The following is a 21409-nucleotide window of genomic DNA, read 5'->3' on the forward strand; positions in this document are numbered from 1 at the left end:
GTACTTTGTAGTTACATTTCGATGTGTGTGTGTGTGTAAGAGTTTTATATGGATGTTGAATTACATGGGAGTCCAGCACCCCACCCCAGTTTTGTTAAAGGGAGAAGTGCATTATATTCATTGGATAAGGGATGGGCAATTGCTACGAGTTGACTCACAATGAACAAGCAGTTCGGGAAATGCCTCCTAGCATATTAATGCATCATCTGCTTGGAATTCAGAACACTAGAGTATTTTAAATTCTGTCTGGAGCAGTACTTTGCCTCAATCCTATTGTTTTCCCCCTCGGTGGATGACAGAGAACAAGAATAATACAAACCTCCCCCTGTAGACAAACTTCATTGGTTCCACTGCCAATGCTGTGGCGACAATGTCATCTGCGTTGTGCCTTCGTCCACTGACAACCATGAGGCCGTCCATTTTGCCAACGACAAACACAAGTCCACCTGGACCAATAAACCCAAGCAGGCCAGTTCTTATAAATGGATATTCACTTATTGGCGCACCTGAACTGGTCATGGGGAACACCTGCAGAAGAGCAAAAATAGGTAGCGCTTAAATTTTCACGCCATACATGGAACATTTATTGAGCGTTTACAGCATGCTCCAGGAAATACATGCAACTGAGAATCATTGCAGGAGAAGTGCTATGCTTCTTATCTGCCACCTACCTCTGAGGAATAGTGACAGATATTTACCCTGATGTCCCCATAAACCAGGGTTGCGTTGTGTTTTTAATAACATAGTTGGTAAACTGAATCCTTAAATGTTGAATTGCTGACCGGATCCCAGCAGTGTGTCTTAGATGACATCTGACGGATAGAGCATATTTTGGAATACACTGCAGGAAAGAAACAACTTTCCCATAAGACAGGAACAAGCCACAGCATTGCCGGGAGGCAACACGCTCTATTTGATGTTCTAGCTTTGGTTCTGGAATCTCAGCTGGCTTTCGCTCCACGCAGAAGGCCTCCACCTGAATTGGAAATGTGGGATAAAACCTATTTCCAGATCTGGATAGAAGTACTAAGCTAAAACAAACAGTGGGGGCGGGGGAGAGCAATTGACAATCACAACTTAGAAGTAAGAGTGGAGTACAAACAAGGTTCCCTCTACGCAGGGTTCCCTTGCAACTGGAACCGAAGGGGCTGAAAACGGTGTGCAGAGGAGGAGGAATGCTGTGCAGAGGGGGTAGAGTCGTGCACACGCACCGGCACGCACCTTAGAGGGAACTCTGAGTACAAATCATGGGAGTTAAATTAGGATGATTAGGGATATGCTGCATTGATGGGAAGATCCTAAACTAAGAGCGTTCTAGGACTGTCCTTCTGCTAAGGCCAGGGTGGAGTACTGAGAACTCAAGGCTACTCTGTTTTTCCTGCTACACCAAAGGTGACCTATTTGGACTTAATACTTAGCCTCTTAGGTTTTACCTTCAAGCCATACTAAGGGACATAGGAAAGTACAAAATACTAGAACAGTACCAGAAATGAGGGTTTCGTTATATGTGTGTACACATGCCTTATATGTATACCCTACCTACCTACCTATCCCTCATTTCCTAATTTTCTTGTGGAAGACTTTCCTCCATATTGCTCCTGAAAAAATCTTTCATTCAGAAACCTCACATTGCATGACATGCATTACTTTAGCAAGATAACTGCTCCAGATCTGCATTCAGATCCTGCCAATGGGACAATCCGGAGCCCACCCAACAAGATGCGCATGAGCTCTGCATGTGCCCGCTAATACATTATAAAAACACCTCTACTCACACTCAGATAAAAGTGCAGGTTTAGACTGCAGCAGGTTTATCCCTTTGCTCCTAATAAATACTTTTCAGCAGAGCGTAAAGGATTATGAAGCTCTGAAGAAGTTTTCGCTACTGGAAACCCTAGAGTTTTGTTGCAAGTTGGAAGAGACAATATTGAGCTGGACGTATGTGACATGATTCAGTATAAAGCAGCTATATTAGCCCATAATGACAAATATGAATAGACGCCTCTTCTGCCTTGTGTTGCAATGGTTAAACTGCAGTGCTGCCGTCAAAACTCTGCTAACAACCTGAGTTCAGTCCCAACAGGCTCAGGTATCTTGCTCAGGGTTAATCCAGCCTTCCATACTTCCATGATTGGTAAATTGAGTACCCAGCTTACTGGGAGGAGGGGAGGGGCAATGCGTAGCCTACATCAGCGGTCCCCAACCTTGGGCCTCCAGATGTTCTTGGACTACAACTCCCAGAAGCATTTTCACCACCACCTCTGCTGGCCAGGATTTCTGGGAGTTTAAGTCCAAGAACATCTAGAGGGCCAAGGTTGGGAACCCCTGGCCTACATAATTAGATTTTAAACCACCCGGGGAGTGCTTTAAGTCAGTGGTTCCCAACTGTGGGCCTCCAGATGTTCTTGGACTTCAACTCCCAGAAATCCTGGTGAACAGATGTGGTAGTGAAGGCCTCTGGGAGTTGTAGTCCAAGAACATCTGGAGGCCCAAGGTTGGGGACCACTGCTTTAAGTGCTACAGAGTGGTATATAAGCAGAAAGCTTTGCTTTTTTCTTTTCTTTTCTTTTTTCTTTTTTGCTTTTGCATCAGTTTTAATTCATATTATTTTTTTAAAAACTTGAAGGGCTAAGAAACTAACAGACTTGTTTCACTCCAGCTCACCTCAAATGTGTTTTTGGTCATTCCAGAAAGTCCATAATAAGATGTACCAGTTGCAATAGCGCACACACAGAGCTCACCCACTTCATCTGTTCGACAGAGCTGAGGCACCCCATCTGGCTTCACTGCACACATGATGGCTGTAAAGAGAAAGCAAGAGAGCTTTCGGGAACACGACCTTGTTAAGCCTCCACAAATATACAAATGCAGATGAAGAAACAAACAAACATGTTGATTTCATAGCTTTACTGCCCAGTATTAATGTAAATACTAGAAAATTTAAAAGCCAATTTTGCACTGTGCACGTGGCATCAAATCTGGATTTAACAGCTCATGTAGTTTATCAAGTTCTGAAAAGCGCTAACATGAAAGATATTTTGGGGTTAGCTTCCTGCTAATTCTTTTCAGATTTCAGAAGGCTTGTCAAGAGAACTCAGTTCTTCTTAGCACCCCGCCCCTCTTTTCCAAAGGAAAGCAGGCTCTTTCATTAGTATCGTGAGAAGATATGGAAGTAGTTCCTCAAACAAAATCACATTAAATATTTAATCAGATAAGACAAACCTTCTATGCCTTATAACTATAAAAAGAAGGGTTGCGTAGAAGACTAAATATACCCTCAGTAATAATTATTAGGAAATTTTTAAATTGCTGGAAAAAAGGAGGCCGCATTGTCAAGAAAAAAAAAAGGAATCTATCCGAATGACCCTTTACTCTTAACTTCTTGGTAATTATACCACCACACTAGAAGTGCCTCTTAATGCTTCTGCTCCTTCCAGTCTTGGCCATAAAAAGGGAAGGCCATATATGACTCTTGATGGATTGCTACTGCAGTAAATTCTGAGACAATCATATGTTTAGAAATGGGAAAGGAAAATGGAAAACAGAGCAGAATGCCTTTATAAGAGCAAAGAGCACGAGATTTAAGTTCACCTCCATCCATTATGAAACATTCACAGGGACACAAAATCATGGGTGCAGTCTACACTGTAACAGTTTCAACTCTCAGAAAGAATTTTTTTTTAACTTTGCCACAGTTTTAAAATACGGGAGGGGAGGGGAGGACGTGTGCTGTTTTAAGTATGATTTATTAGAAGTTCTTTCGTGGAAAAACTTGGCCTTGTTTAAAAGGAATCAAAGCATCAAGTCACATTTTGAAGTTCAGACTCAGGGCATCGGCATGAAAGCTATCATAATCTGCCTGGGACATGGATGTCTTTTAATAATTGTAAGCACATGTTGAACTGAAGGATAACCAGAATTAGCAATGGAGTTCAGACCAACAAAGAGGAGAAAAAGCAAGTTTTGAAAAACTGGTTTGAATGGAGCTGGCTCCCTCCAGGGAATGGCGCCTCTATGAATCATCAACATGGTCTACTGGGAAACGCAGCCAGGTTGACGTTTTGTCATTGAAATGAATGGGAATTATGCATTTGCACCAACTTGTCTTCCTTATAAACTCCAGCAGGATCCCAACAAAATGTATCTTACAACCGGAGTTTGGGATTCCTAACGGTAATGCTCCTTTTAAGGAGAAAGGCAAGATAAAAATAGTTTAAATAAATAAACAAACAGCTAGAACCCTCATGCAGATTTATATTGCATACAGGAAATTATGTAACTCTTGGCAACAAATTGCTGCTCATGAATGAGGCACTGGTTGTATGTGTGATCTCTACTTCCCATAATATCCTTACAGCCCATAATTAGTGGTGTAGAGAGCTGGAACGAAATACAGGCTTTAATCGTGTCAAAGTCTGTGGAGGCTGCAAATTCACAGCACAGTAAATAAATAAATAGTATTTGTGAGAAAGAGACCATATTGTGTTTAACAGACAATCAAAAAAGAGGCTCATTTCCTGTATTCACTTGGAACAGGTGTTAGGATAAAAGGATGATGCACATCTTTTGATTAGAAAGGTTTACCTGCTTTTCCAGTGTTTTCCTGAGCACAGCTTTAAATATACAGTGATGCCTCGCAAGACGAAAATAATTTGTTCTGCAAGTTATTTCATATTGCAAAAATGTTGTTTTGCGAAGCGCGGTTTCCCATAAGGAATGCATTGAAATTTAATTGATGCATTCCCATTCATCTTGCGAAGCACGGCCATAGAAAATTTTGTCTTGCGAGTCACCAAACAAATCGCAAAATGCTTTCGTCTTGCGAGTTTTTCGTTGCACGAGGCATTCGCCTTGCGAGGCACCACTGTAACTTTTTGTTCTATGCTGAAAGTTTTCTTTTTGGTGGACATTTTATAACCTAACTCTCATACACTACTTAAGCAATTAAGTTTTTTTTCATATTCATATGCTACAAAAGCTACAATTGCTAATATTCCTTGCCAAGAAAATTGCAACAGCTGATTTAAAACTATATCCTTTTGCTAAACCAATCTACATATCTGAGCAATTTGCTTTAATATTAGGAACTCCCATTTTCCAGAGAATGCTAATAAAGCCTTACCTCCCGGCATCACCAAGCCAACATCTTGCACGGTTAGCACAGAAAGTTTTTCTTCAGAATCTACTCTAATAACACCATAGGTAAGACCATGCATAGACAAGACCCCTCTGCCTGGTGGTTGATTGCTATCATCTGTTGGCCTGCAAATGTGTGAAAAATGTCAAATACATTTGAATCAGAAACAACTCTCACTCTACATCAAAAGCAGACACACGCAAGTGGAACAAGAGAAAAGAAACAAGAGAAAAGAAACATGGAACATCAGCAGGTTTCTATTCCCAGCTTTCCTTTACACGCTTGTGTCCTGTTATGACAGAAATCACATTCTAGCAGCATGCTCCTGCTTCATGCTACGGTATGACTCACAAGCAGGAGCGAAGTTGGGGCTAGACAAATGACACACTGGAAAATTTCAGTGAGTCTTCTTGGGTTCTGTGGATCAATGTATCGACAATATGTGAAAAGATATTACAAAACGAACAATGGGGAAAAGTAATTGAAGAAGTCAAGCTGTGTTAGAGATTGGTTAGAACTTTCCTCAACAATACATCTCTTGCCAAAGTTGAGGAAGTGCGTTAAATTTAAATAAATATTCAAAAACTGTTCCATATCAGATCTTATCAACATAATACACAAACATTATCAAATTCTACAATGATTCACTGCTTGAGATTTTTAACACAAGCATACATCTTGCATCGATCTACACAGGACTTAAAAGCTAAGGCACAAATGGGAGGAAATACATCAATGTGCAGTTTTAGTGGCATGACTCTTTCAGAGCAACATCGCTTTCAGTTAAGACAGATGTTCCTGTGTAAAGCTCAAGACATATTCCAGATGAAAGAGAGGTGAGAGTGTTCATCTCTGCCTTTTATAATCCCTTATGAGGGAATGCTTGACTTTAGGATGAATCTTCAATTACTTCAGCATTCCCTGAAATGCCTAAGATTCTAGTTCGGTATTAAGTAATTGTATTCATTTTTTTAAAAAACAACACACCAACAGATGACTGGCTTCACAAATTTCAGTTATAATATAGTGAACGACTTCTCCTCAATGCCCAACATGACACCAGGAAAAAAGATCGAAGGCATTACAGTCGTGCCCCGCTTTACGATTACCCCGCATTACGATGAATCTGCTTAACGATGACATTTTTGCAATAGCTTTTGCAAAACGATGGTCTAAATAGGGTTTTTTCGCTTTGCGATGATTGGTTCCCTGCTTCGGGAACCGATTCTTCACAAAACGATGTGTTTAGGGAGGGATTCCTTGCTATACATGCACCGAAAATGGCCGTCGTATGGAGGACCTTCACTAGACGGTGAGTTTTTAGCCCACTGGAACACATTGAACGGTTTTCAATGCGTTTCAATGGGCTTTTTATTTTCGCTTTACGACATTTTTGCTTAACAGCGATTTTCCTGGGACGGATTATCACCGTTAAGCGAGGCACCACTGTATGTGCATTATGGTGTAACCAACAGGACACTGATAACTGGGCAAGAATGACGGATGGTATTTTCATTGTTGCTATACTTCCCCATTTACTATTGTGTTGACTGAGGTGAGAGTTCACCAAAAAGACTGTGACTGGCCCAAGTTCCTCCAGTGTGCAAGGATCTATGGCCACATCTCTCTTACTACACAGTTACTTTCTTGCTATGACATGTGGCCCAGGTGATGTAACCAAACCTGTACAATCTTAGCATCATCTTGAGTGTGTAACTTTCACAAATACTTTGTGGATGAAACCACAGACTCATAGTAAATTCTCTGTCACTAGAATCGAAACTGGAGTAGAGGTAAATATGAAACAGCTGTCTGCACATAAAGAAAAAATATATACACTTTTTTGTCGTACTTCCAACAAAAAGCAACAGGGTACCAAAACCTTTAATATCCAAATTGAATCATTAAAAAAAATCAGAAGAAGTAAACCATAACCCAATACTAATGCAAAGTTCCCAATCCAAAAAACTGATAGGTCCAGTATCTATATGTTTCTCCATTTATTTAGTCCAGGGACAGCTGAAGAAATGAAATTATACTGCCTACAGGCCTGTTTGTTTTAAATGAAAATATATGTATATATATATCATACCTTCTAATAGCCACTGTTAGAGCCTCTGGTGAACTAGCACAAGGACAGATAACTTCTTGTCTCAGACCTTTGCTTTGGAAGACATTAAGAAATGCATCACAACTAGAAATAGACCCTGGAGTTTAAAAAAAAAGAGAGACATCCAAATTCAACATAGGTTCTGTCCATAATAAGCAGTTTATTTACAATACAAAAATTAGAGACATTCTTTGATCAGAAAGGTTTTGAATTATTAAATGTACTATCCCCCCCAAAAAAAATATATATAGCCATACTTCTGCTTATCTCAACCCCCCCCCCCCTTCAGCAGTGCATCTTTATGTTAGGATTGTTGTTGCTGTTTTGTCGTTAAGTCCTGTTCGACTCTTCGTGACCCCATGGACCAGAGCACGCCAGGCCCTCGTGTCTTCAACTGCCTCCCAGAGTTGGGTCAAAGTCATGTTGGTCACTTCGATGACTCTGTCCAAACATCTTGTTCTCTGTGGTCCCCTTCTCCTCTTGCCTTCACACCTTCCCAACATCAGGGTCTTTTCCAGGCAGTCTTCTCTTCTCATAGATGGCCAAAGTATTGGAGCCTCAGCTTCAGAATCTGTCCTTCCAGTGAGGACTCAGGGTTGATCTCCTTCAAAATGGATAGGTTTGTTCTCTTTGCAGTCCAGGGGATTCTCAAGAGTCTCTTCTGGCACCACAATTCAAAAGCATCAATTCTTTGGCAGTCAGCCTTCTTTATGGTCCAGCTCTCGCTTTCATACATCACTAATGGAAAAACCATAGCTTTGACTATGCAGACCTTTGTCAGCAAGGTGATGTCTCTGCTTTTTAAGATGCTGTCTAGGTTTGTCATTGCTTTCCTCCCAAAAAGCAGGGGTCTTTTAATTTCGTGGCTGCTGTCACCATCTGCAGTGATCATGGAGCCCAAGAAAGTAAAATCTGTCACTGCTTCCATATCTTCCCCTCCATGATCTTAGTTTTGTTTTTTGTTTTTTATGTTGAGCTTCAGACCATTTTGTGCACTCTCCTCTTTCACCTCTCCTCTTAAGAGGTTCTTTAATTCCTCCTCACTTTCTGCCATCAGAGTGGTATCATCTGCATATCTGAGGTTGTTGTTTTTTCCGGCAATCTTAATTCTGTTTTGGGATTCATCCAGTCCAGCCTTTCACATGATGTATTCTGTGTATAAATTCCATGGAGTTTTCTTGGCAAAGATACTAGAGTGGCTTGCCAGTTCCTGCTCTAGGTGGATTGCGTTTAGTCAGAACTCTCCACTATGACCTGTCTGTCTTGGGTGTCCCCGCACGGCATAGCCCATAGCGTCTCTGAATTACTCAAGCCCCTTTGCCACGACAAGGCAGCAATCTGTGAAGGGGTCATGTTAGGATTACACAGCAAAATTAGGACAATACTATAATAATGTATTTCTTTTAGATATATTATTGCTCTTTGAAATCTATAAACTGGATTGCAGAGGCACGAGTATCACTGCTTGAGAATCTCCTCCAACTAATAAAGCATAGTTAATATAAAACACAGTTAGAACAAGGCCAAGTCATGAAAAAATAATGTCTACCAAGTTAGAAGTAAAAGCTGAAAGAAGCGCAGGGCTCTCCTTCAGCACACATTCATTATTTTGTAACAGAAACACCTCTATTCATTTTGTATTTCGGTATGGATAACTCAAATATGAAAATAAAAGTTTCAATGGTTTGCAGAGAAATCTGCTTTATTCTACTGCTTAAGGATAAATTTGATTCATCCTTTATATAACAGCTTGTCATGTCACATATAATTGGATTTGCTGTAACTTGCATTAACATGGAATATCAGGTTTGCTTCCAGACCTTCTTAAAGGAAGGGAACATTGGAAAAGAACCCACAATCCAAAACAAATTATTATTTCTGAAAACAGCTTGCAGTAAAATCCAAAATGTTCATATATGCGCGCAGCAATTTTGTATTAGAGAGAATATCTTGAGACATTTGAGTCCAAGCCTTATTGAGTGGCTTGCAGCTTTGATGTCAACTGAGAATGCCCCACAATAGAGTATGGTAGATTGTGCCTTTGTCTGATTCTAAACATCATCACTTACATGGATTGGCGCCATCAGCTACTATTAACATTCGGAGTGAAGAAAGGTTGATATCCCGTTGATCTCTATGTGCTACTAATGCCCAGTGCATATCCCTGGATTTTACACAAGCCACTTTCGCTGGAGGGGAGAGAAAAGACAATTGCACATTCCATATAAAGCTCAAAATCTGCTGGGTCTACTATAACTTACACAATATAAGACACAGGGAAATAGGAAGACGGCCATGATGTATATTTAACTGTCCATCACATACCAGGCATGGGATCATACACTGGACTCTCATGTCTTAAGACTTCCCCGCTCCCTCCTACCTCAAAAAAGTAAAAGAATAAGCAAAGGAAGATGGTCACGGCTCTGGCTGACACAACTAACGTTCTAGATTTTCGAATGGTGCCAACCTTCCATCTGCTCAGAGCATGCACATACAGAAATGTAACGCCTACCTTTGTACTGGCATACTTTCTGTATCCACGAAAGTGGGTTCACTTTCATTAAGGAATATGGGATGCTTATGACATGCATCATGTTCATAACACTCTGAAATAAAGAAAGGAAATGTATATTTTACCAAGAGTGAAACAAATCACGTTTGTGAGGTAAAACTTTGTTTCAGAAGATCATCAAACAAAGATACGTTTATATTACCTCTGTAAATGTCAGTTATTGTAACTTTTTTTTAAAAATCCACATAAATGGCCAAGTAGCTATATGACGTCATGAGAAACTAATAACCATTGAAGAATCCAGTACCAAATTAAGATATAAACTCCACTCTGTTTTATAATCAAAACTTCAAATGGTTTATGATCAATTCCTTTTTATTCCAATACAGTTTCTTGGAGATGCATAGAAAAAGAAGCACCTGTACCACAAGGAAAATCCGCTTGGTTTTAGCCTGACAAGGATCAATAGATTATTCCTCAAGCAAAATTCAGTCACTGAAACTCCTCACCTCTTTGCCTGCTTAATCCTAGGATCTGAAATTATACATGGATAGTAATTTTCCAGTACTGTAAGCTGTTTTACATAGTTATTAGAAATCATCTTGAGGGAGTGAAATGCAACTGAAACTATTTTTTAAATCCCGCTTTTAATGATTTTAATCATTATTGTAAAGGGAAGAATATATTATGAGTATGAGTTATTTCCCCCATATTTTTAATTTTCCTGCTGGGGAAATGGAGACGCTAATACTCTGGAGAAAATACATTTTAAAAAATGATGTTCTTCTCAACTCTGAGAGCTCTGAAGGAGGCAGTTAACCATTTTTAAAAATAAGACATACATGAATGAATGTCTATTTTTTAAAAAAATCAAATACCCACAACAGTTCATCAGAGACTTAAAATAAATACAAAGAAGAAGGTGCAAAATAATATATGCTACTTAAAGAGGAGGAAAGAAGAGTCTCATTACAATACAAGAAAGTATTCTGCAGTTAGAGAAATTTTCAAGCCAACAAACGAACAAACGAACACTTTGCTACATGTTGTTAATTAGCTATTTTGGCTATATACATTCTCTTTGAGAAGGCCTGCCAACAGGGAGAATGAGGTAGATGCTAAGGAGTAGGGAGCAGTGATTACATGTTGGAGGATAAAGCTGCATAATCCATGTACTTATACTGCATGTAGCTACCTCAGACCTTATTGACTCCTTTTGCCAATTAAACAAGTCTTATATTAAAATGGTAAATAAAATCCTATCTAGAAACACATTTAAAATCAACAGAGCACAACAATCCATTTAAAAATCCCTCTCAGACTTCCCGTTACTAAGGAAAAGCCTGCCTGAAGAGAAAGTTCTTTGCCTGCTTGCTTAAGGACAGCATAAATGGAAACAGCCTGGCCTCCAGTGGGAGGGAGTTCCAGAGTCTAGGAGCAGCCACAGAGAAGGTCCTGTCTCTCATGCCCAAACCAAGCATGACTGTGAGGGTGGCAGAACCAAGAGAAGGGCCTCCGCTGATTACCTTAATGCTCAGGCAAGCTCACAGGGGGAGATGAGGTCTTTCAGATAGCTTGGACTGAAGTTGTTCAGGGCTTTATAAGTTAAAATCATCACTTCGAATTGTGTCCAGTAACAAACTGTTTGCCAGTGGAGCTGCTGTAACAGGGGAGTTCTATGTTCCTTGTAATCAGCTCCAGTGAGCAATCTGGTGGCAGCATTTTGGACCTGTTGGAGATTCCGGACACAGCCAGCCCCATGTAGAGTGTCTTACAGTAATCCAGCCAAGACGTAATTAGGGGAGGCGTCAGCATGGCCAGAAAAAATTACTACTTAAAAGAACAATGAACTTACTGTGAGAATCCCATGCCACAAGCCTACGTCCTTCTTGAAATCTAATACATTCACAATGGTTTCCGCTGCCAAGGAAAGACAGAGCTGATTACTAAGTACATGACACAGCCTGAAGAAAACCTCATTTTATGAAATAATTGAAATAAAAATGTGGTAATAAAAATGCCAACAGACGAGCTAGAAAACAATTTTGAGGCAAATCATTACTGACTGGTTGCCCTTGGCCAGACCATGGCTTGCTTTTCCTCTTGCTCTTGTTTTCATTTGCATTATGTGTCATAATCAATGGTACATTTTGAAAACAGGCTCTCTCTTTTTGTTTTAAAAAAAAAACCACTGAAATCGAGGCAGTACGAGAATAATTTTTTAAAAATAATGACACGGAGATGTTATTGAGACTTATATTCTGTGGCTCAGAAATACAGATCTCAGAAGCTCATCCTTATTACTTGTCTTAACAGAAGCATTTATTACAGTCTTGTAAATTCTTCCCCAGCCCAGCTTTTAATCGGGTAGAAAGTAAGCCTACACTCATCCCTACAGCCCTACCTGGTCAGATCTCTCCTCCTCCCACCGTAACCTTCTAAACCTGCTTCCCTCCTACACGTTTACCTGGGCTCTGTGCCAGGAAAACACAGACTTGAGGGAAAGACAGTTTTTCCAAGAACTACTTCCATGAGATGAGATTGATCAGAAAGCATCAGGAGTTATTCCCTTTGATGGCAGCGGGTGTGTCGGTGGGATGCAGTTCAACTATTTTCCTAGTCAAGGCAGATTTTGCTTGGTAAGGGACAGCTCTCCTGTCTCTAAACTACAGCTTCAACGAGCTCTCAACAGACTTTATTGCACAGTGCAATTTCAAAAATTGTTTGAGGGACTTTAATGGAAAGGCTGAATTACCTTCTGTGTATCCACAGGCCTGCGTGAGAGCTTGACAATGGGTCAGCAGTGCAATTCTTGTCACCGTCACGCCGAGCACGCTTCCATCTTTACACGTTTTGTACTGCAAAATAATTTTTTTTGCTCATCAAGGTTCAGGGGACCAGAGCCATCAAACCCTCAAAAAACTCAAGGGACAAGTAATTCGCTGCAACCAAGTATACCAGGGAAGGGGGAATCCATTAACCCATCAGGCCCCATTCCCAAATCCCTCCTTTGATGGGGTATCCCAACCAAAGCCCACAAGCTTCCCCCCAAACATAAGCTAGTCATAGATATGGAAATTTATTTTGGGGGGGAATACACCACTGGAGTTCCCATGACTGGCTGGGGAATTCTGAGAGGTGCATAAACAAAAATCACCTCACCCAAAAGGAACTTATCCAAGTTCCTTTAGGTGAAATAGCAGAAGCCGCTTCTGTGGAATTCAGAAGATTATGCTCACTTGCCAAGGGAGTATTTGTTTGATGTTATGGGGAAAGCTGACATCAAGTTCCTGTTGATACTGAGAAAGAGGATTACAGAGGTATCTCCACATCTCAGCTTATAAGCAGCAAGTAAACTAGCCGGGGGTCACTGGCCATACAGTTAGTCTTCCACCAAAGCTTTAAGCATTTCTCTGCCAGTTACCTGCTTCTGCATTCACACACGCTGCAGATTCTCCACACATTCCTGCATTACATGACCCCTTAAATCCTAAAGATCCAGAGAAAAGCTAAGAGAAAAACAACCTCCTACCAATTTGACACATGAACGAACAAATATACCGAGCTTACCTCAATGTAAGCTGTGTCATTGTTTGCATCTTTGATATGTGGGAACCAGTCTCGAGGAGGTTTTGAAAGGTGTTTTGATTCTGTGACAAACCATAGCAGCTTGGGCCAACCTTAGGGAAAAAAAAACATATAGCATCACTTATTGTTTTATTTTACAAAAAAGATTAACTGAGCTGCTACTGGCCAAACAGATGTGTCTACTTAAGAAAAATATTTCATTAAAAGAAGGAATCTCCCTAACAAAAAGTCATTTCGCTGGGTGGAGCTTTCCTTACTACACCATTGTTTATACAGGCCAAAATCCTATTGTGTACGTCTGCTGTGGCTAGAAACACAATCGGCATAAATCTTGGCAGTGAAGTGGCATGTTTAAATATCAGTGTACACAACTTGCTGTTGTGCACCAAAATTTACGCTGATTGTCTTACGCCTGCATAAAAATGCAATAGGATTTTAGACCCAATTTTGTTATGAGACAATCTCACAACTTGAAATTCCTATCTTTTCATCAAGGTGAAGCAATAGGACTGCTATGAGATAAAACAGAATTCCTTTTCTCCTCACTCGTGTCGATTTTCTATGCCTTGCCAAGGATGGGCAATTTGTAGGCTTTCCTATGAACTCTTCTGCAACAGATAGCAGTCTAGGTTGTGGAACTTCATCTGTTCTGGGACTTTGCATGGATAATTAAGGCTCTGTGTTAAAACTATATTGCAGTGTTTCAATATAAGGGCATCAGAGTGGTGGACTACTTGTGTTTGGGCCTAGGTTGAACCATGATATCTGTGAAGATTCTCAGTCACCCAAGTGAGGTTATCTAGAAGTTGCGTCATGGCAACTATTTATTTATTTATTGGATTTATACCCAGCACCATCTGGCAACCAGGCCACTCTGGGCAGCTAATAGACTTCTAATGAGCCCATTAAGACCAGGGGAAGTGAAAGAATATATCAAGAGTCTCCTATCAACTCTCCTCAGGCTGAAGAAGCTACTTGGATGACTAGCGAACCTAATAAGAAAGAAGACCAGTTGTCGCGACTCAACTTCCAGTTGAGCCATGATGATATTAATAATAGTTCTCCCTTTAACCCTTTCTCATAATTGAACCTTCTGACTGAGACTGCATGCTTATTCACCCAAGAAAGACAGAATGGGCCCTGATATAAAAAGGAACTGATGTGGGGTTGGGTGGGGACAGTAATTATAGCAATGTCTAGCAACCTAGCAGTATTTGCACAATCACGGTCTCGCACTGGGCAATCCCAAGATCTTTCGTCAACGAGGTAACAGAAACTCACAGAAGTTCCCCTCCTCTCAGCTAGATGATACTAGTAATACACATATCTTCCTATTCTGTCTAGATAACAATTGTGTCCAACTATTAAAAAGTAGGACAGGCAGCATAGTTCATACAGATGCCTACAGTACACTACGAAGTGGCATTCTGCCTTTCTCCAAATCAAACTCCTTGCCACAGGATGTGGTGATGGCATCTAAGCTAGATGCCTTTAAAAGGGGATTGGACAGATTCCTGGAGGAAAAGTCCATCACAGGTGACAAGCCATGATGGGGATGTATAATCTCCAGGTTTAAAAGGAAGGTACCTCCAAATGCCAGATACAGGGGAGGGGTGTTAGGAGACAGGTTTCTAGTTGTCTCATGTGCTCCCAGAGGCATCTGGTGGGGCCACTGTGAGACTAGATGGACCCTTGGCCTGATCCAGCAGAGCTCTTCTTATGTTCTTATGAAGGATACACACTTAGAGATTTTTCTAGACCAACAGAATTCTCAGCTTTTCACTGACTCTGTGCAAGAGGCGTGAGGCCTACCTTTAAATTGTGGTATTTCCCCCGTGGGGCTCTTTGGCAGCCCTTTATGGCACGCATCACTAGTCAAGGCCACAGTTACACCACAGCTTCCAAGCAAGAAGCCTATCTGTTGGCTTCCTGCATCCTGGTTTGGAGACAAAGTGAGAGAAGACCCATGAAAGTAAATCACTGCATGAGCAGTACATAAAAATCTATTTTAACAACACACACATATACTTTATATACAAAAGATATTTGCTTTCCTTAGCCAATAAAATGCTTTTAAAGGATCTACTATCATAAAGCAGAGTTCTCTGCATTCCATAGATTTTGAGCATGGGACCAAGAATATTGCATCCTAGGAATTTCACCTAGTTTTAAAAACAGAAGAACAAAAAAAAACCTGAAGACTGCGACATTTCTCACTCTCATACCTATGGCTTGAAGGCTTCTCTGCAGTTTGGCCCAGACTCACATAAACTGGCAGCTAGGAAAAGGAGAAGTACAAGACTACCCAGGCTTAGAAAAAAGACTCAGGCATAAGGTATGACCTACATTAATTTGCTTTCTATCTGTACTGAAGACAGACAATTTTTATTCCCTCCTATGACACTAAGCTCAAGATCACCAAATCAAGAAATAGGATCCAACAGACAAAATTAGTGCATTGCACTAACTAAGCACATGAAACTCACATGAAACTCACAGCCACAAGAAGTGGTGATGGCCACTGTCTTGGGACACCTTTTTTAAAAAGAAGAGCCAAGACAAATTTCTGGAGGCTAGCTCTTTGATCAGCGATTACTAGCCTTGACGGTCAGAGGCTCGTAAACCTAACAACAGGACAAAGAGTGCTAGAAGACTGTTGCCTCTCACCTTCCTTGTGGGCTTTTGAGAGACATCTGGATGGCCACTGCTGGCAACAAGTTGTTGAAAGAGATTAGGGATCGGAAAGCTATGGGGACCTGGAGGGTTTCCCTCTCCAAGTTTTGGGGAGTCTTCTTATGACATCAAGGCCAATACAACCACACTGGCTCATGAAGGGTTCATTTAACTAAAAAAACTGGAGGGAGGGGATTTCATCTGCTCCCACATCTGTTCCCTACCTTGATGCAGAAGGGCTGGTGGACCTATGCAGCTTCAAGTGGAAACAACAACAACCCAGATCTAACAATCATTATATACAGTATTTTGCCTTGACTTTTCTCCCTTTCCACTCACAAGAGAATACAGTACATAATTTCTAGTGTGGAAAAACCCAGGTAGGAAGAATGTAGCATTAGTGATATGAGGCTTCCACGTTTCAATGCACACAGGCAGTCAGCAGTATAAAAACTACTTAACATATGCACATAAAGAGCCTTGGTATGTCATATGCATTTACAAACCAACACATACACATTATATGTACATTATTATTCAAAAAAATAGATGTCTAGTCAGAGAAGGAATTGAAAACAGAATATAGCATTTTGCAAAGACAAACAAGTATCATTATGTTCTCATCTCAAAGAAATTATACACAGGAGAACCGAAGTAAACAAGAAAAGATTAGAAATTTAGTGGCTATGGAGACAGATGATATTTCACGCACAGATCTGTTTTCCACAATAGTTCCAATTAAAGTCGTTTTTGCTTTTTAATGTAGAGCTATCAAGCTCAGTTAAAAGACATGCATAACTCTGCAATGCTTAGCACCAGTTTTTCCACACCCAGATTTGAGAAAATGTTTTACTACATTGATGAGTTTTGTTGGCTGATTTTTGAATGATATGGTGGAATGAGAAACTACTTCATGAAAGATCTGTATAACCTTTTCAAAGTTCAGACATCCAACAACTTGTCATCTTTATTTATTCACATTTTCTTTTTATTAGAGATATTAGAGATTTATTTCCAGCTTGGCAAAGTTAAAGACATACTTTTGCAAGAAAAGTCTTCAGAAATGAGCTCTCATTTGGTTTGGCTTCTATGAAAATCCAGACAGAAGGAGGAGTCCCCTTTTTAAGATAAATAGAAAGAGACAAGAGGATGAAATCATGCCATTTTGGGCAAAAACTCTGTTGCATGCTGTGCTGACGGTAGTCAAAGGAGTACTGGAATTACCCAGGCCCCGGAAAATCTACAAGGTTTAAAAGGCATTCACACAAGTAAGCAAACACACTAAAAATGCACCCTACATTAGCTTGGCGCCATCAGTTTATGACTACCTTCCTTTCCAGACTAATTCCTGAAAATAAGTTTATTTTCCTTCTTCATCATTATTAATTCTACTTGCTAATGTCAGCATTTGCAAGTCATGTCAGCAATTTCTTACACCAAGATAAATCACTTTGATTTTGATTAACATCATTCCAAGGTTGTCATATTACCCATCAACATCTGTCATGATTCCCCCCCCCACACCCCAGGCAGGCTGAAATCTGTAATTTCATATTTCCAACCAACATCCCAAGCTAATGTCAAAGGAAGCCTTTAACTGATCTGCCCAACCAGCTTCAACTGCTTGGGGTTGTCAACAAAGCAGGTGAAGCTCCAACTATCATCTTAAGTACAAAGCTTACTGAGGGTCCCAGAAGCATGTAGTAAGTGTGTAAAGCTACACAATAAGAGTGCCTACTCTGAACAACATATGATAAGCTTGATCTCTTTCTCCATCTTCTTATCACTTGATACACATCAGGCAGTGAGGCAGAAAGGAGAATGGATCCAACCTATTTCAAATATCATCTTCCCCACCGATACAGAACATGCTATAAGACAGTGGTCCCCAACCTTGGGCCTCCAGATGTTCTTGGACTTCAACTCCCAGAAATCCTGGCCAGCAGAGATGGTGGTGACGGCTTCTGGGAGTTGTAGTCCCAAGAACATCTGGAGGCCCAAGGTTGAGGACCACTGCTATAAGACACAGAATTGTCTGGCCCTTGTGCCATCTAACAGTGGTATTTCTGTGGCAGAGAGCAAAAAGATGGACCAACTACAGTGAATATAGAAAGGGCAGGAGCCTTTTATGCCAGCACAGCCTCCCTTGCGCCAGCAGATATTCCTGCCCTCCGGTGCTGGCCGGTCTCAAAAACCTGCCAACAGAAGAACCACAAAAATAGGTTGAAAGGGGTGAAGCAGAGCTGAGTTATGCCAGATCCAGATCTCCTCCAGGCTAGGCACACAGCCATTATGCGAACACAACATTTAGGCATGGTTCGTCAGGGAAGTCCTAAGTAATTTCTAACATTCCTAAACTGGGAGGTATCTGGAATCCACACAGCCTCAGCTGTCCCAATGCCAGCTCTAAATAGCATTGAGCTTTATCATTTTCAGGAGTCCAGATGCCATTTGTACGGATTGTGATGCCCCCTCCAAACGAAATCAGAAGTGAGTGGAGGGTCATTTTTAAAACTTCTAAAATGTATTTTATTTAAATTTTTGGCACTAAAATAAGATGTCCTGGGGACTCCATGGTCCACATTCCTTCTCTAAATAATGCAAAGAGAATCCCTTTGCAAAACAGTTCTTTTGTTGTAGAAACATGTTGTTGTGGAAACAAGTGTTTGTTATTACATGCTGTCACATTGCTTTCATTAAGTGCAAACATGCCTAATAAATGGGTTCTTCTGTGCCTCTGGAGGTTTTTCCATTCCTTGTTTCTGCTTTGTCTCCATCAATGTCCTCTTTTAGCCACCCAGCATATGTAGCTTCTGTCTGGAATCGTAGTTACCCTTAGAGATTCATGGCAGTGTCTGTGTTGATGAACATTCAGCACAGATATTCATAATCTCTGGCAGCCATTCAATTGATGGTAAAGTTTAACTAGAAAACGGCAAAGTGACCTGTCCTAGAGATGCATTCTCTCCCACCAGCCTGACATCGGAGTTCTCTTGAATGGAGATGGGTTTGAGGCACATTCAGTGAAAAAGCATGCAACTATACAGAGAGACAGGGAAGGATGTCTTTGATTTCCCTCTCAACCAGCAATTCTGCTGTGCCAACCACATTGGAGGAAAGAAGAGGACTAAATGGGAAGGAGATCAACCATACTGAGTAATGCATCAGTAAGATTTGTCTTTCTAAAACCAGATACTATCTTATCTCCAGAAATCACAAAATCCTTCCAAAGGATAATAAAAAACTATTTTCCTAGAAGATGATCAAAAGGTATTATTTCCTATGTATAAAGGCATACATTCTACCACAAATTCACATTTTATAGTCTCCCAGTCTGTACCTAGAGGGAAGACACACACATAGCAAGATTAGATTTTTCATTAAAAATAGCAGTGGGGAATATGGTTTCACAGTTGTGTGTTTCAGTTTTCACTCATTTTCTGCGAGGCCTAATGCTGTTATGCAGTTGTGTCTGATGATGTGGTGGCAGGGTTGGGATCCAAAGGGAGTTCTGGACTCCCAGCTACTTCCTACCCCTGGAAAGTTGCTTAACCACAAGAACCAGTTAGCCAACAAAAACAAGATGGCTAAAATCATGGATTACAGAACACTGTAAAACTCATACCCATAATGCCAAGAAATCAGAGTCTGGACATGTAATATGTTGTAAGTAACTACATTTCCTATAACGTAATACTCTGGTAGCAATGACATGAGCAATACTGCTACCCTTCAAAAATAACTTTACAATCAATGATGTTATTTTGTTGTTGTTGTTTAAAAGTTATGTCCACTCCTTACTTCATCATTTTGCATTTGTGGACATAAAAATCAACAAAATAGATTTGCTAGTGCAACAAGCTACTCTTTCAACAACTGGGAAGAACACTTCACTTTTAAAAAGCAACAAGAAGTAAAAAAAAAGCCACAGCCCAATCTCTAAGGGAACCAAAGAGAAAATTTATTAAGATCAAAGCAGGGAACTTAAGTAAGGAGGTAATGAATGACAAAGCAGAGACACAGAGAAGGGAAGATGAGTTCATGGAAGCACCTGGGAAACTAGGAAAGATGAAGAAGCAAACAGAGATGGGGGCAACAGGGAGGAAGGAGAAAGGACTAAACGGAAGATTATGGGAATCAGAATCGATCTGAAAGGAAGGTGTGGTAAAAGAGAAGGGAAACTGGGATTGTCTCACTCAATCAACTTACTGCCCATATACGAAGTTGCATTTCTTGCTATGTTGCTGGGGGAGGGCATAATGCAGACTCTTCACCCATTAAAGATGGAATAAAACACCGTAAGAACTGGTTGGAAAACTATTGTACATGCTAAGATTCAAATTGGTGTATTGGGGATTCCTGAGTTCATGCAGTATTTCACAGTATTGCAATGTAGTCACCGGCAGTAGGGTTTATTTCAGAAACATTACATTGCATTAAAACTGAAGTTTGTTCGACAAGTATGCTTAATTGTTGCCCATTTCCCTACTGCTCGGTACAACAAAACCATGAAGACCTATACTGTGGGAAGAATGAAACCCTAAAAATATAATAGAATATAGCAGTGGTCCCCAACCTTGGGCTTCCAGATGTTCTTGGACTACAACTCCCAGAAGTCTTCACCACCATCTCTGCTGGCCAGGATTTCTGGGAGTTGAAGTCCAAGAACATCTGGAGGCCCAAGGTTGGGGACCACTGGAATACAGGGTAGCTAAGTGCTGGTACTTTTAAGTCCCAACATTCCTGACTAGAGATGATTGGTAACTGAAGCCCAGAGCATCATGAAAGAACCAGATTAGGAAAGGTTGATATAGGGGGTTCACACTAGTTAAGTCTACAGGAGGTTCTTTGCATGATTCATTCTCTTCCCACAATGCCTTCAAAACACATTTTTAAGCTGATGCCTTTTTCCCATTATACCTCCGTTGTGCCCACCATTTACCCAAAATTATTTGATTTACAACTTTGTCCATCATAAATGGCAAAATTCTAAGAAGCACAAGATCTTCACTCATTGAAGGAATACTGCAGAAAGAATAAATAACAAGGACATATAATAGGCCATGTGTAAGAGCAGGCTTACAACACAGCCTCTAATCATTCCCAGATAGAAATACTGTATAGGACTGTGACTGATCAAGCAGAATTCTTTTTAGGGTAGCTAATGGAATGCAGTTGTCAATTGACTGGTTGCGCTCCGGTTGCTGCTGTGAATTAACTGAACACACATTCCTGAGAAGACAAACCTCTCTTGATCATCCAGAAACAACGATGTAGGTAGCAGGTGTTATGCCCTGCATGATCACAGTATAAAATGATCTCAACGTTCTCATATAAAAGTAATTTTATAACAGTAGTGGTTGTTTCCAAAAAAAAAAAAAAAATG

General features: G+C 40.5%; 1 protein-coding gene across 4 annotated transcripts in view; it reads right to left on the minus strand.

Moving 5' to 3' along the window:
* Window positions 1-21409, minus strand: part of DIP2C (DIP2 acetate--CoA ligase C (putative)) — a 308258-nt gene that overhangs the window by 48945 nt on the left and 237904 nt on the right. For 2 of the 4 annotated variants that reach the window (XM_073002909.2, XM_073002907.2), the window contains 11 exons: window positions 17064-17141; window positions 15163-15286; window positions 13333-13442; window positions 12518-12620; window positions 11618-11682; window positions 9763-9856; window positions 9317-9436; window positions 7230-7344; window positions 5123-5262; window positions 2665-2801; window positions 320-528 (listed from right to left, as the gene is read on the minus strand). In XM_073002909.2, the coding sequence (XP_072859010.1) occupies window positions 320-528; window positions 2665-2801; window positions 5123-5262; window positions 7230-7344; window positions 9317-9436; window positions 9763-9856; window positions 11618-11682; window positions 12518-12620; window positions 13333-13442; window positions 15163-15286; window positions 17064-17141 (1295 nt within the window). The remainder of the gene's footprint in view (window positions 1-319; window positions 529-2664; window positions 2802-5122; window positions 5263-7229; window positions 7345-9316; window positions 9437-9762; window positions 9857-11617; window positions 11683-12517; window positions 12621-13332; window positions 13443-15162; window positions 15287-17063; window positions 17142-21409) is intronic. The other 2 variants (XM_073002910.2, XM_073002908.2) reach the window with 1 other exon arrangement.

Source organism: Pogona vitticeps, chromosome 6 (assembly GCF_051106095.1).
Source record: "Pogona vitticeps strain Pit_001003342236 chromosome 6, PviZW2.1, whole genome shotgun sequence".
NCBI lineage: Eukaryota > Metazoa > Chordata > Lepidosauria > Squamata > Agamidae > Pogona > Pogona vitticeps.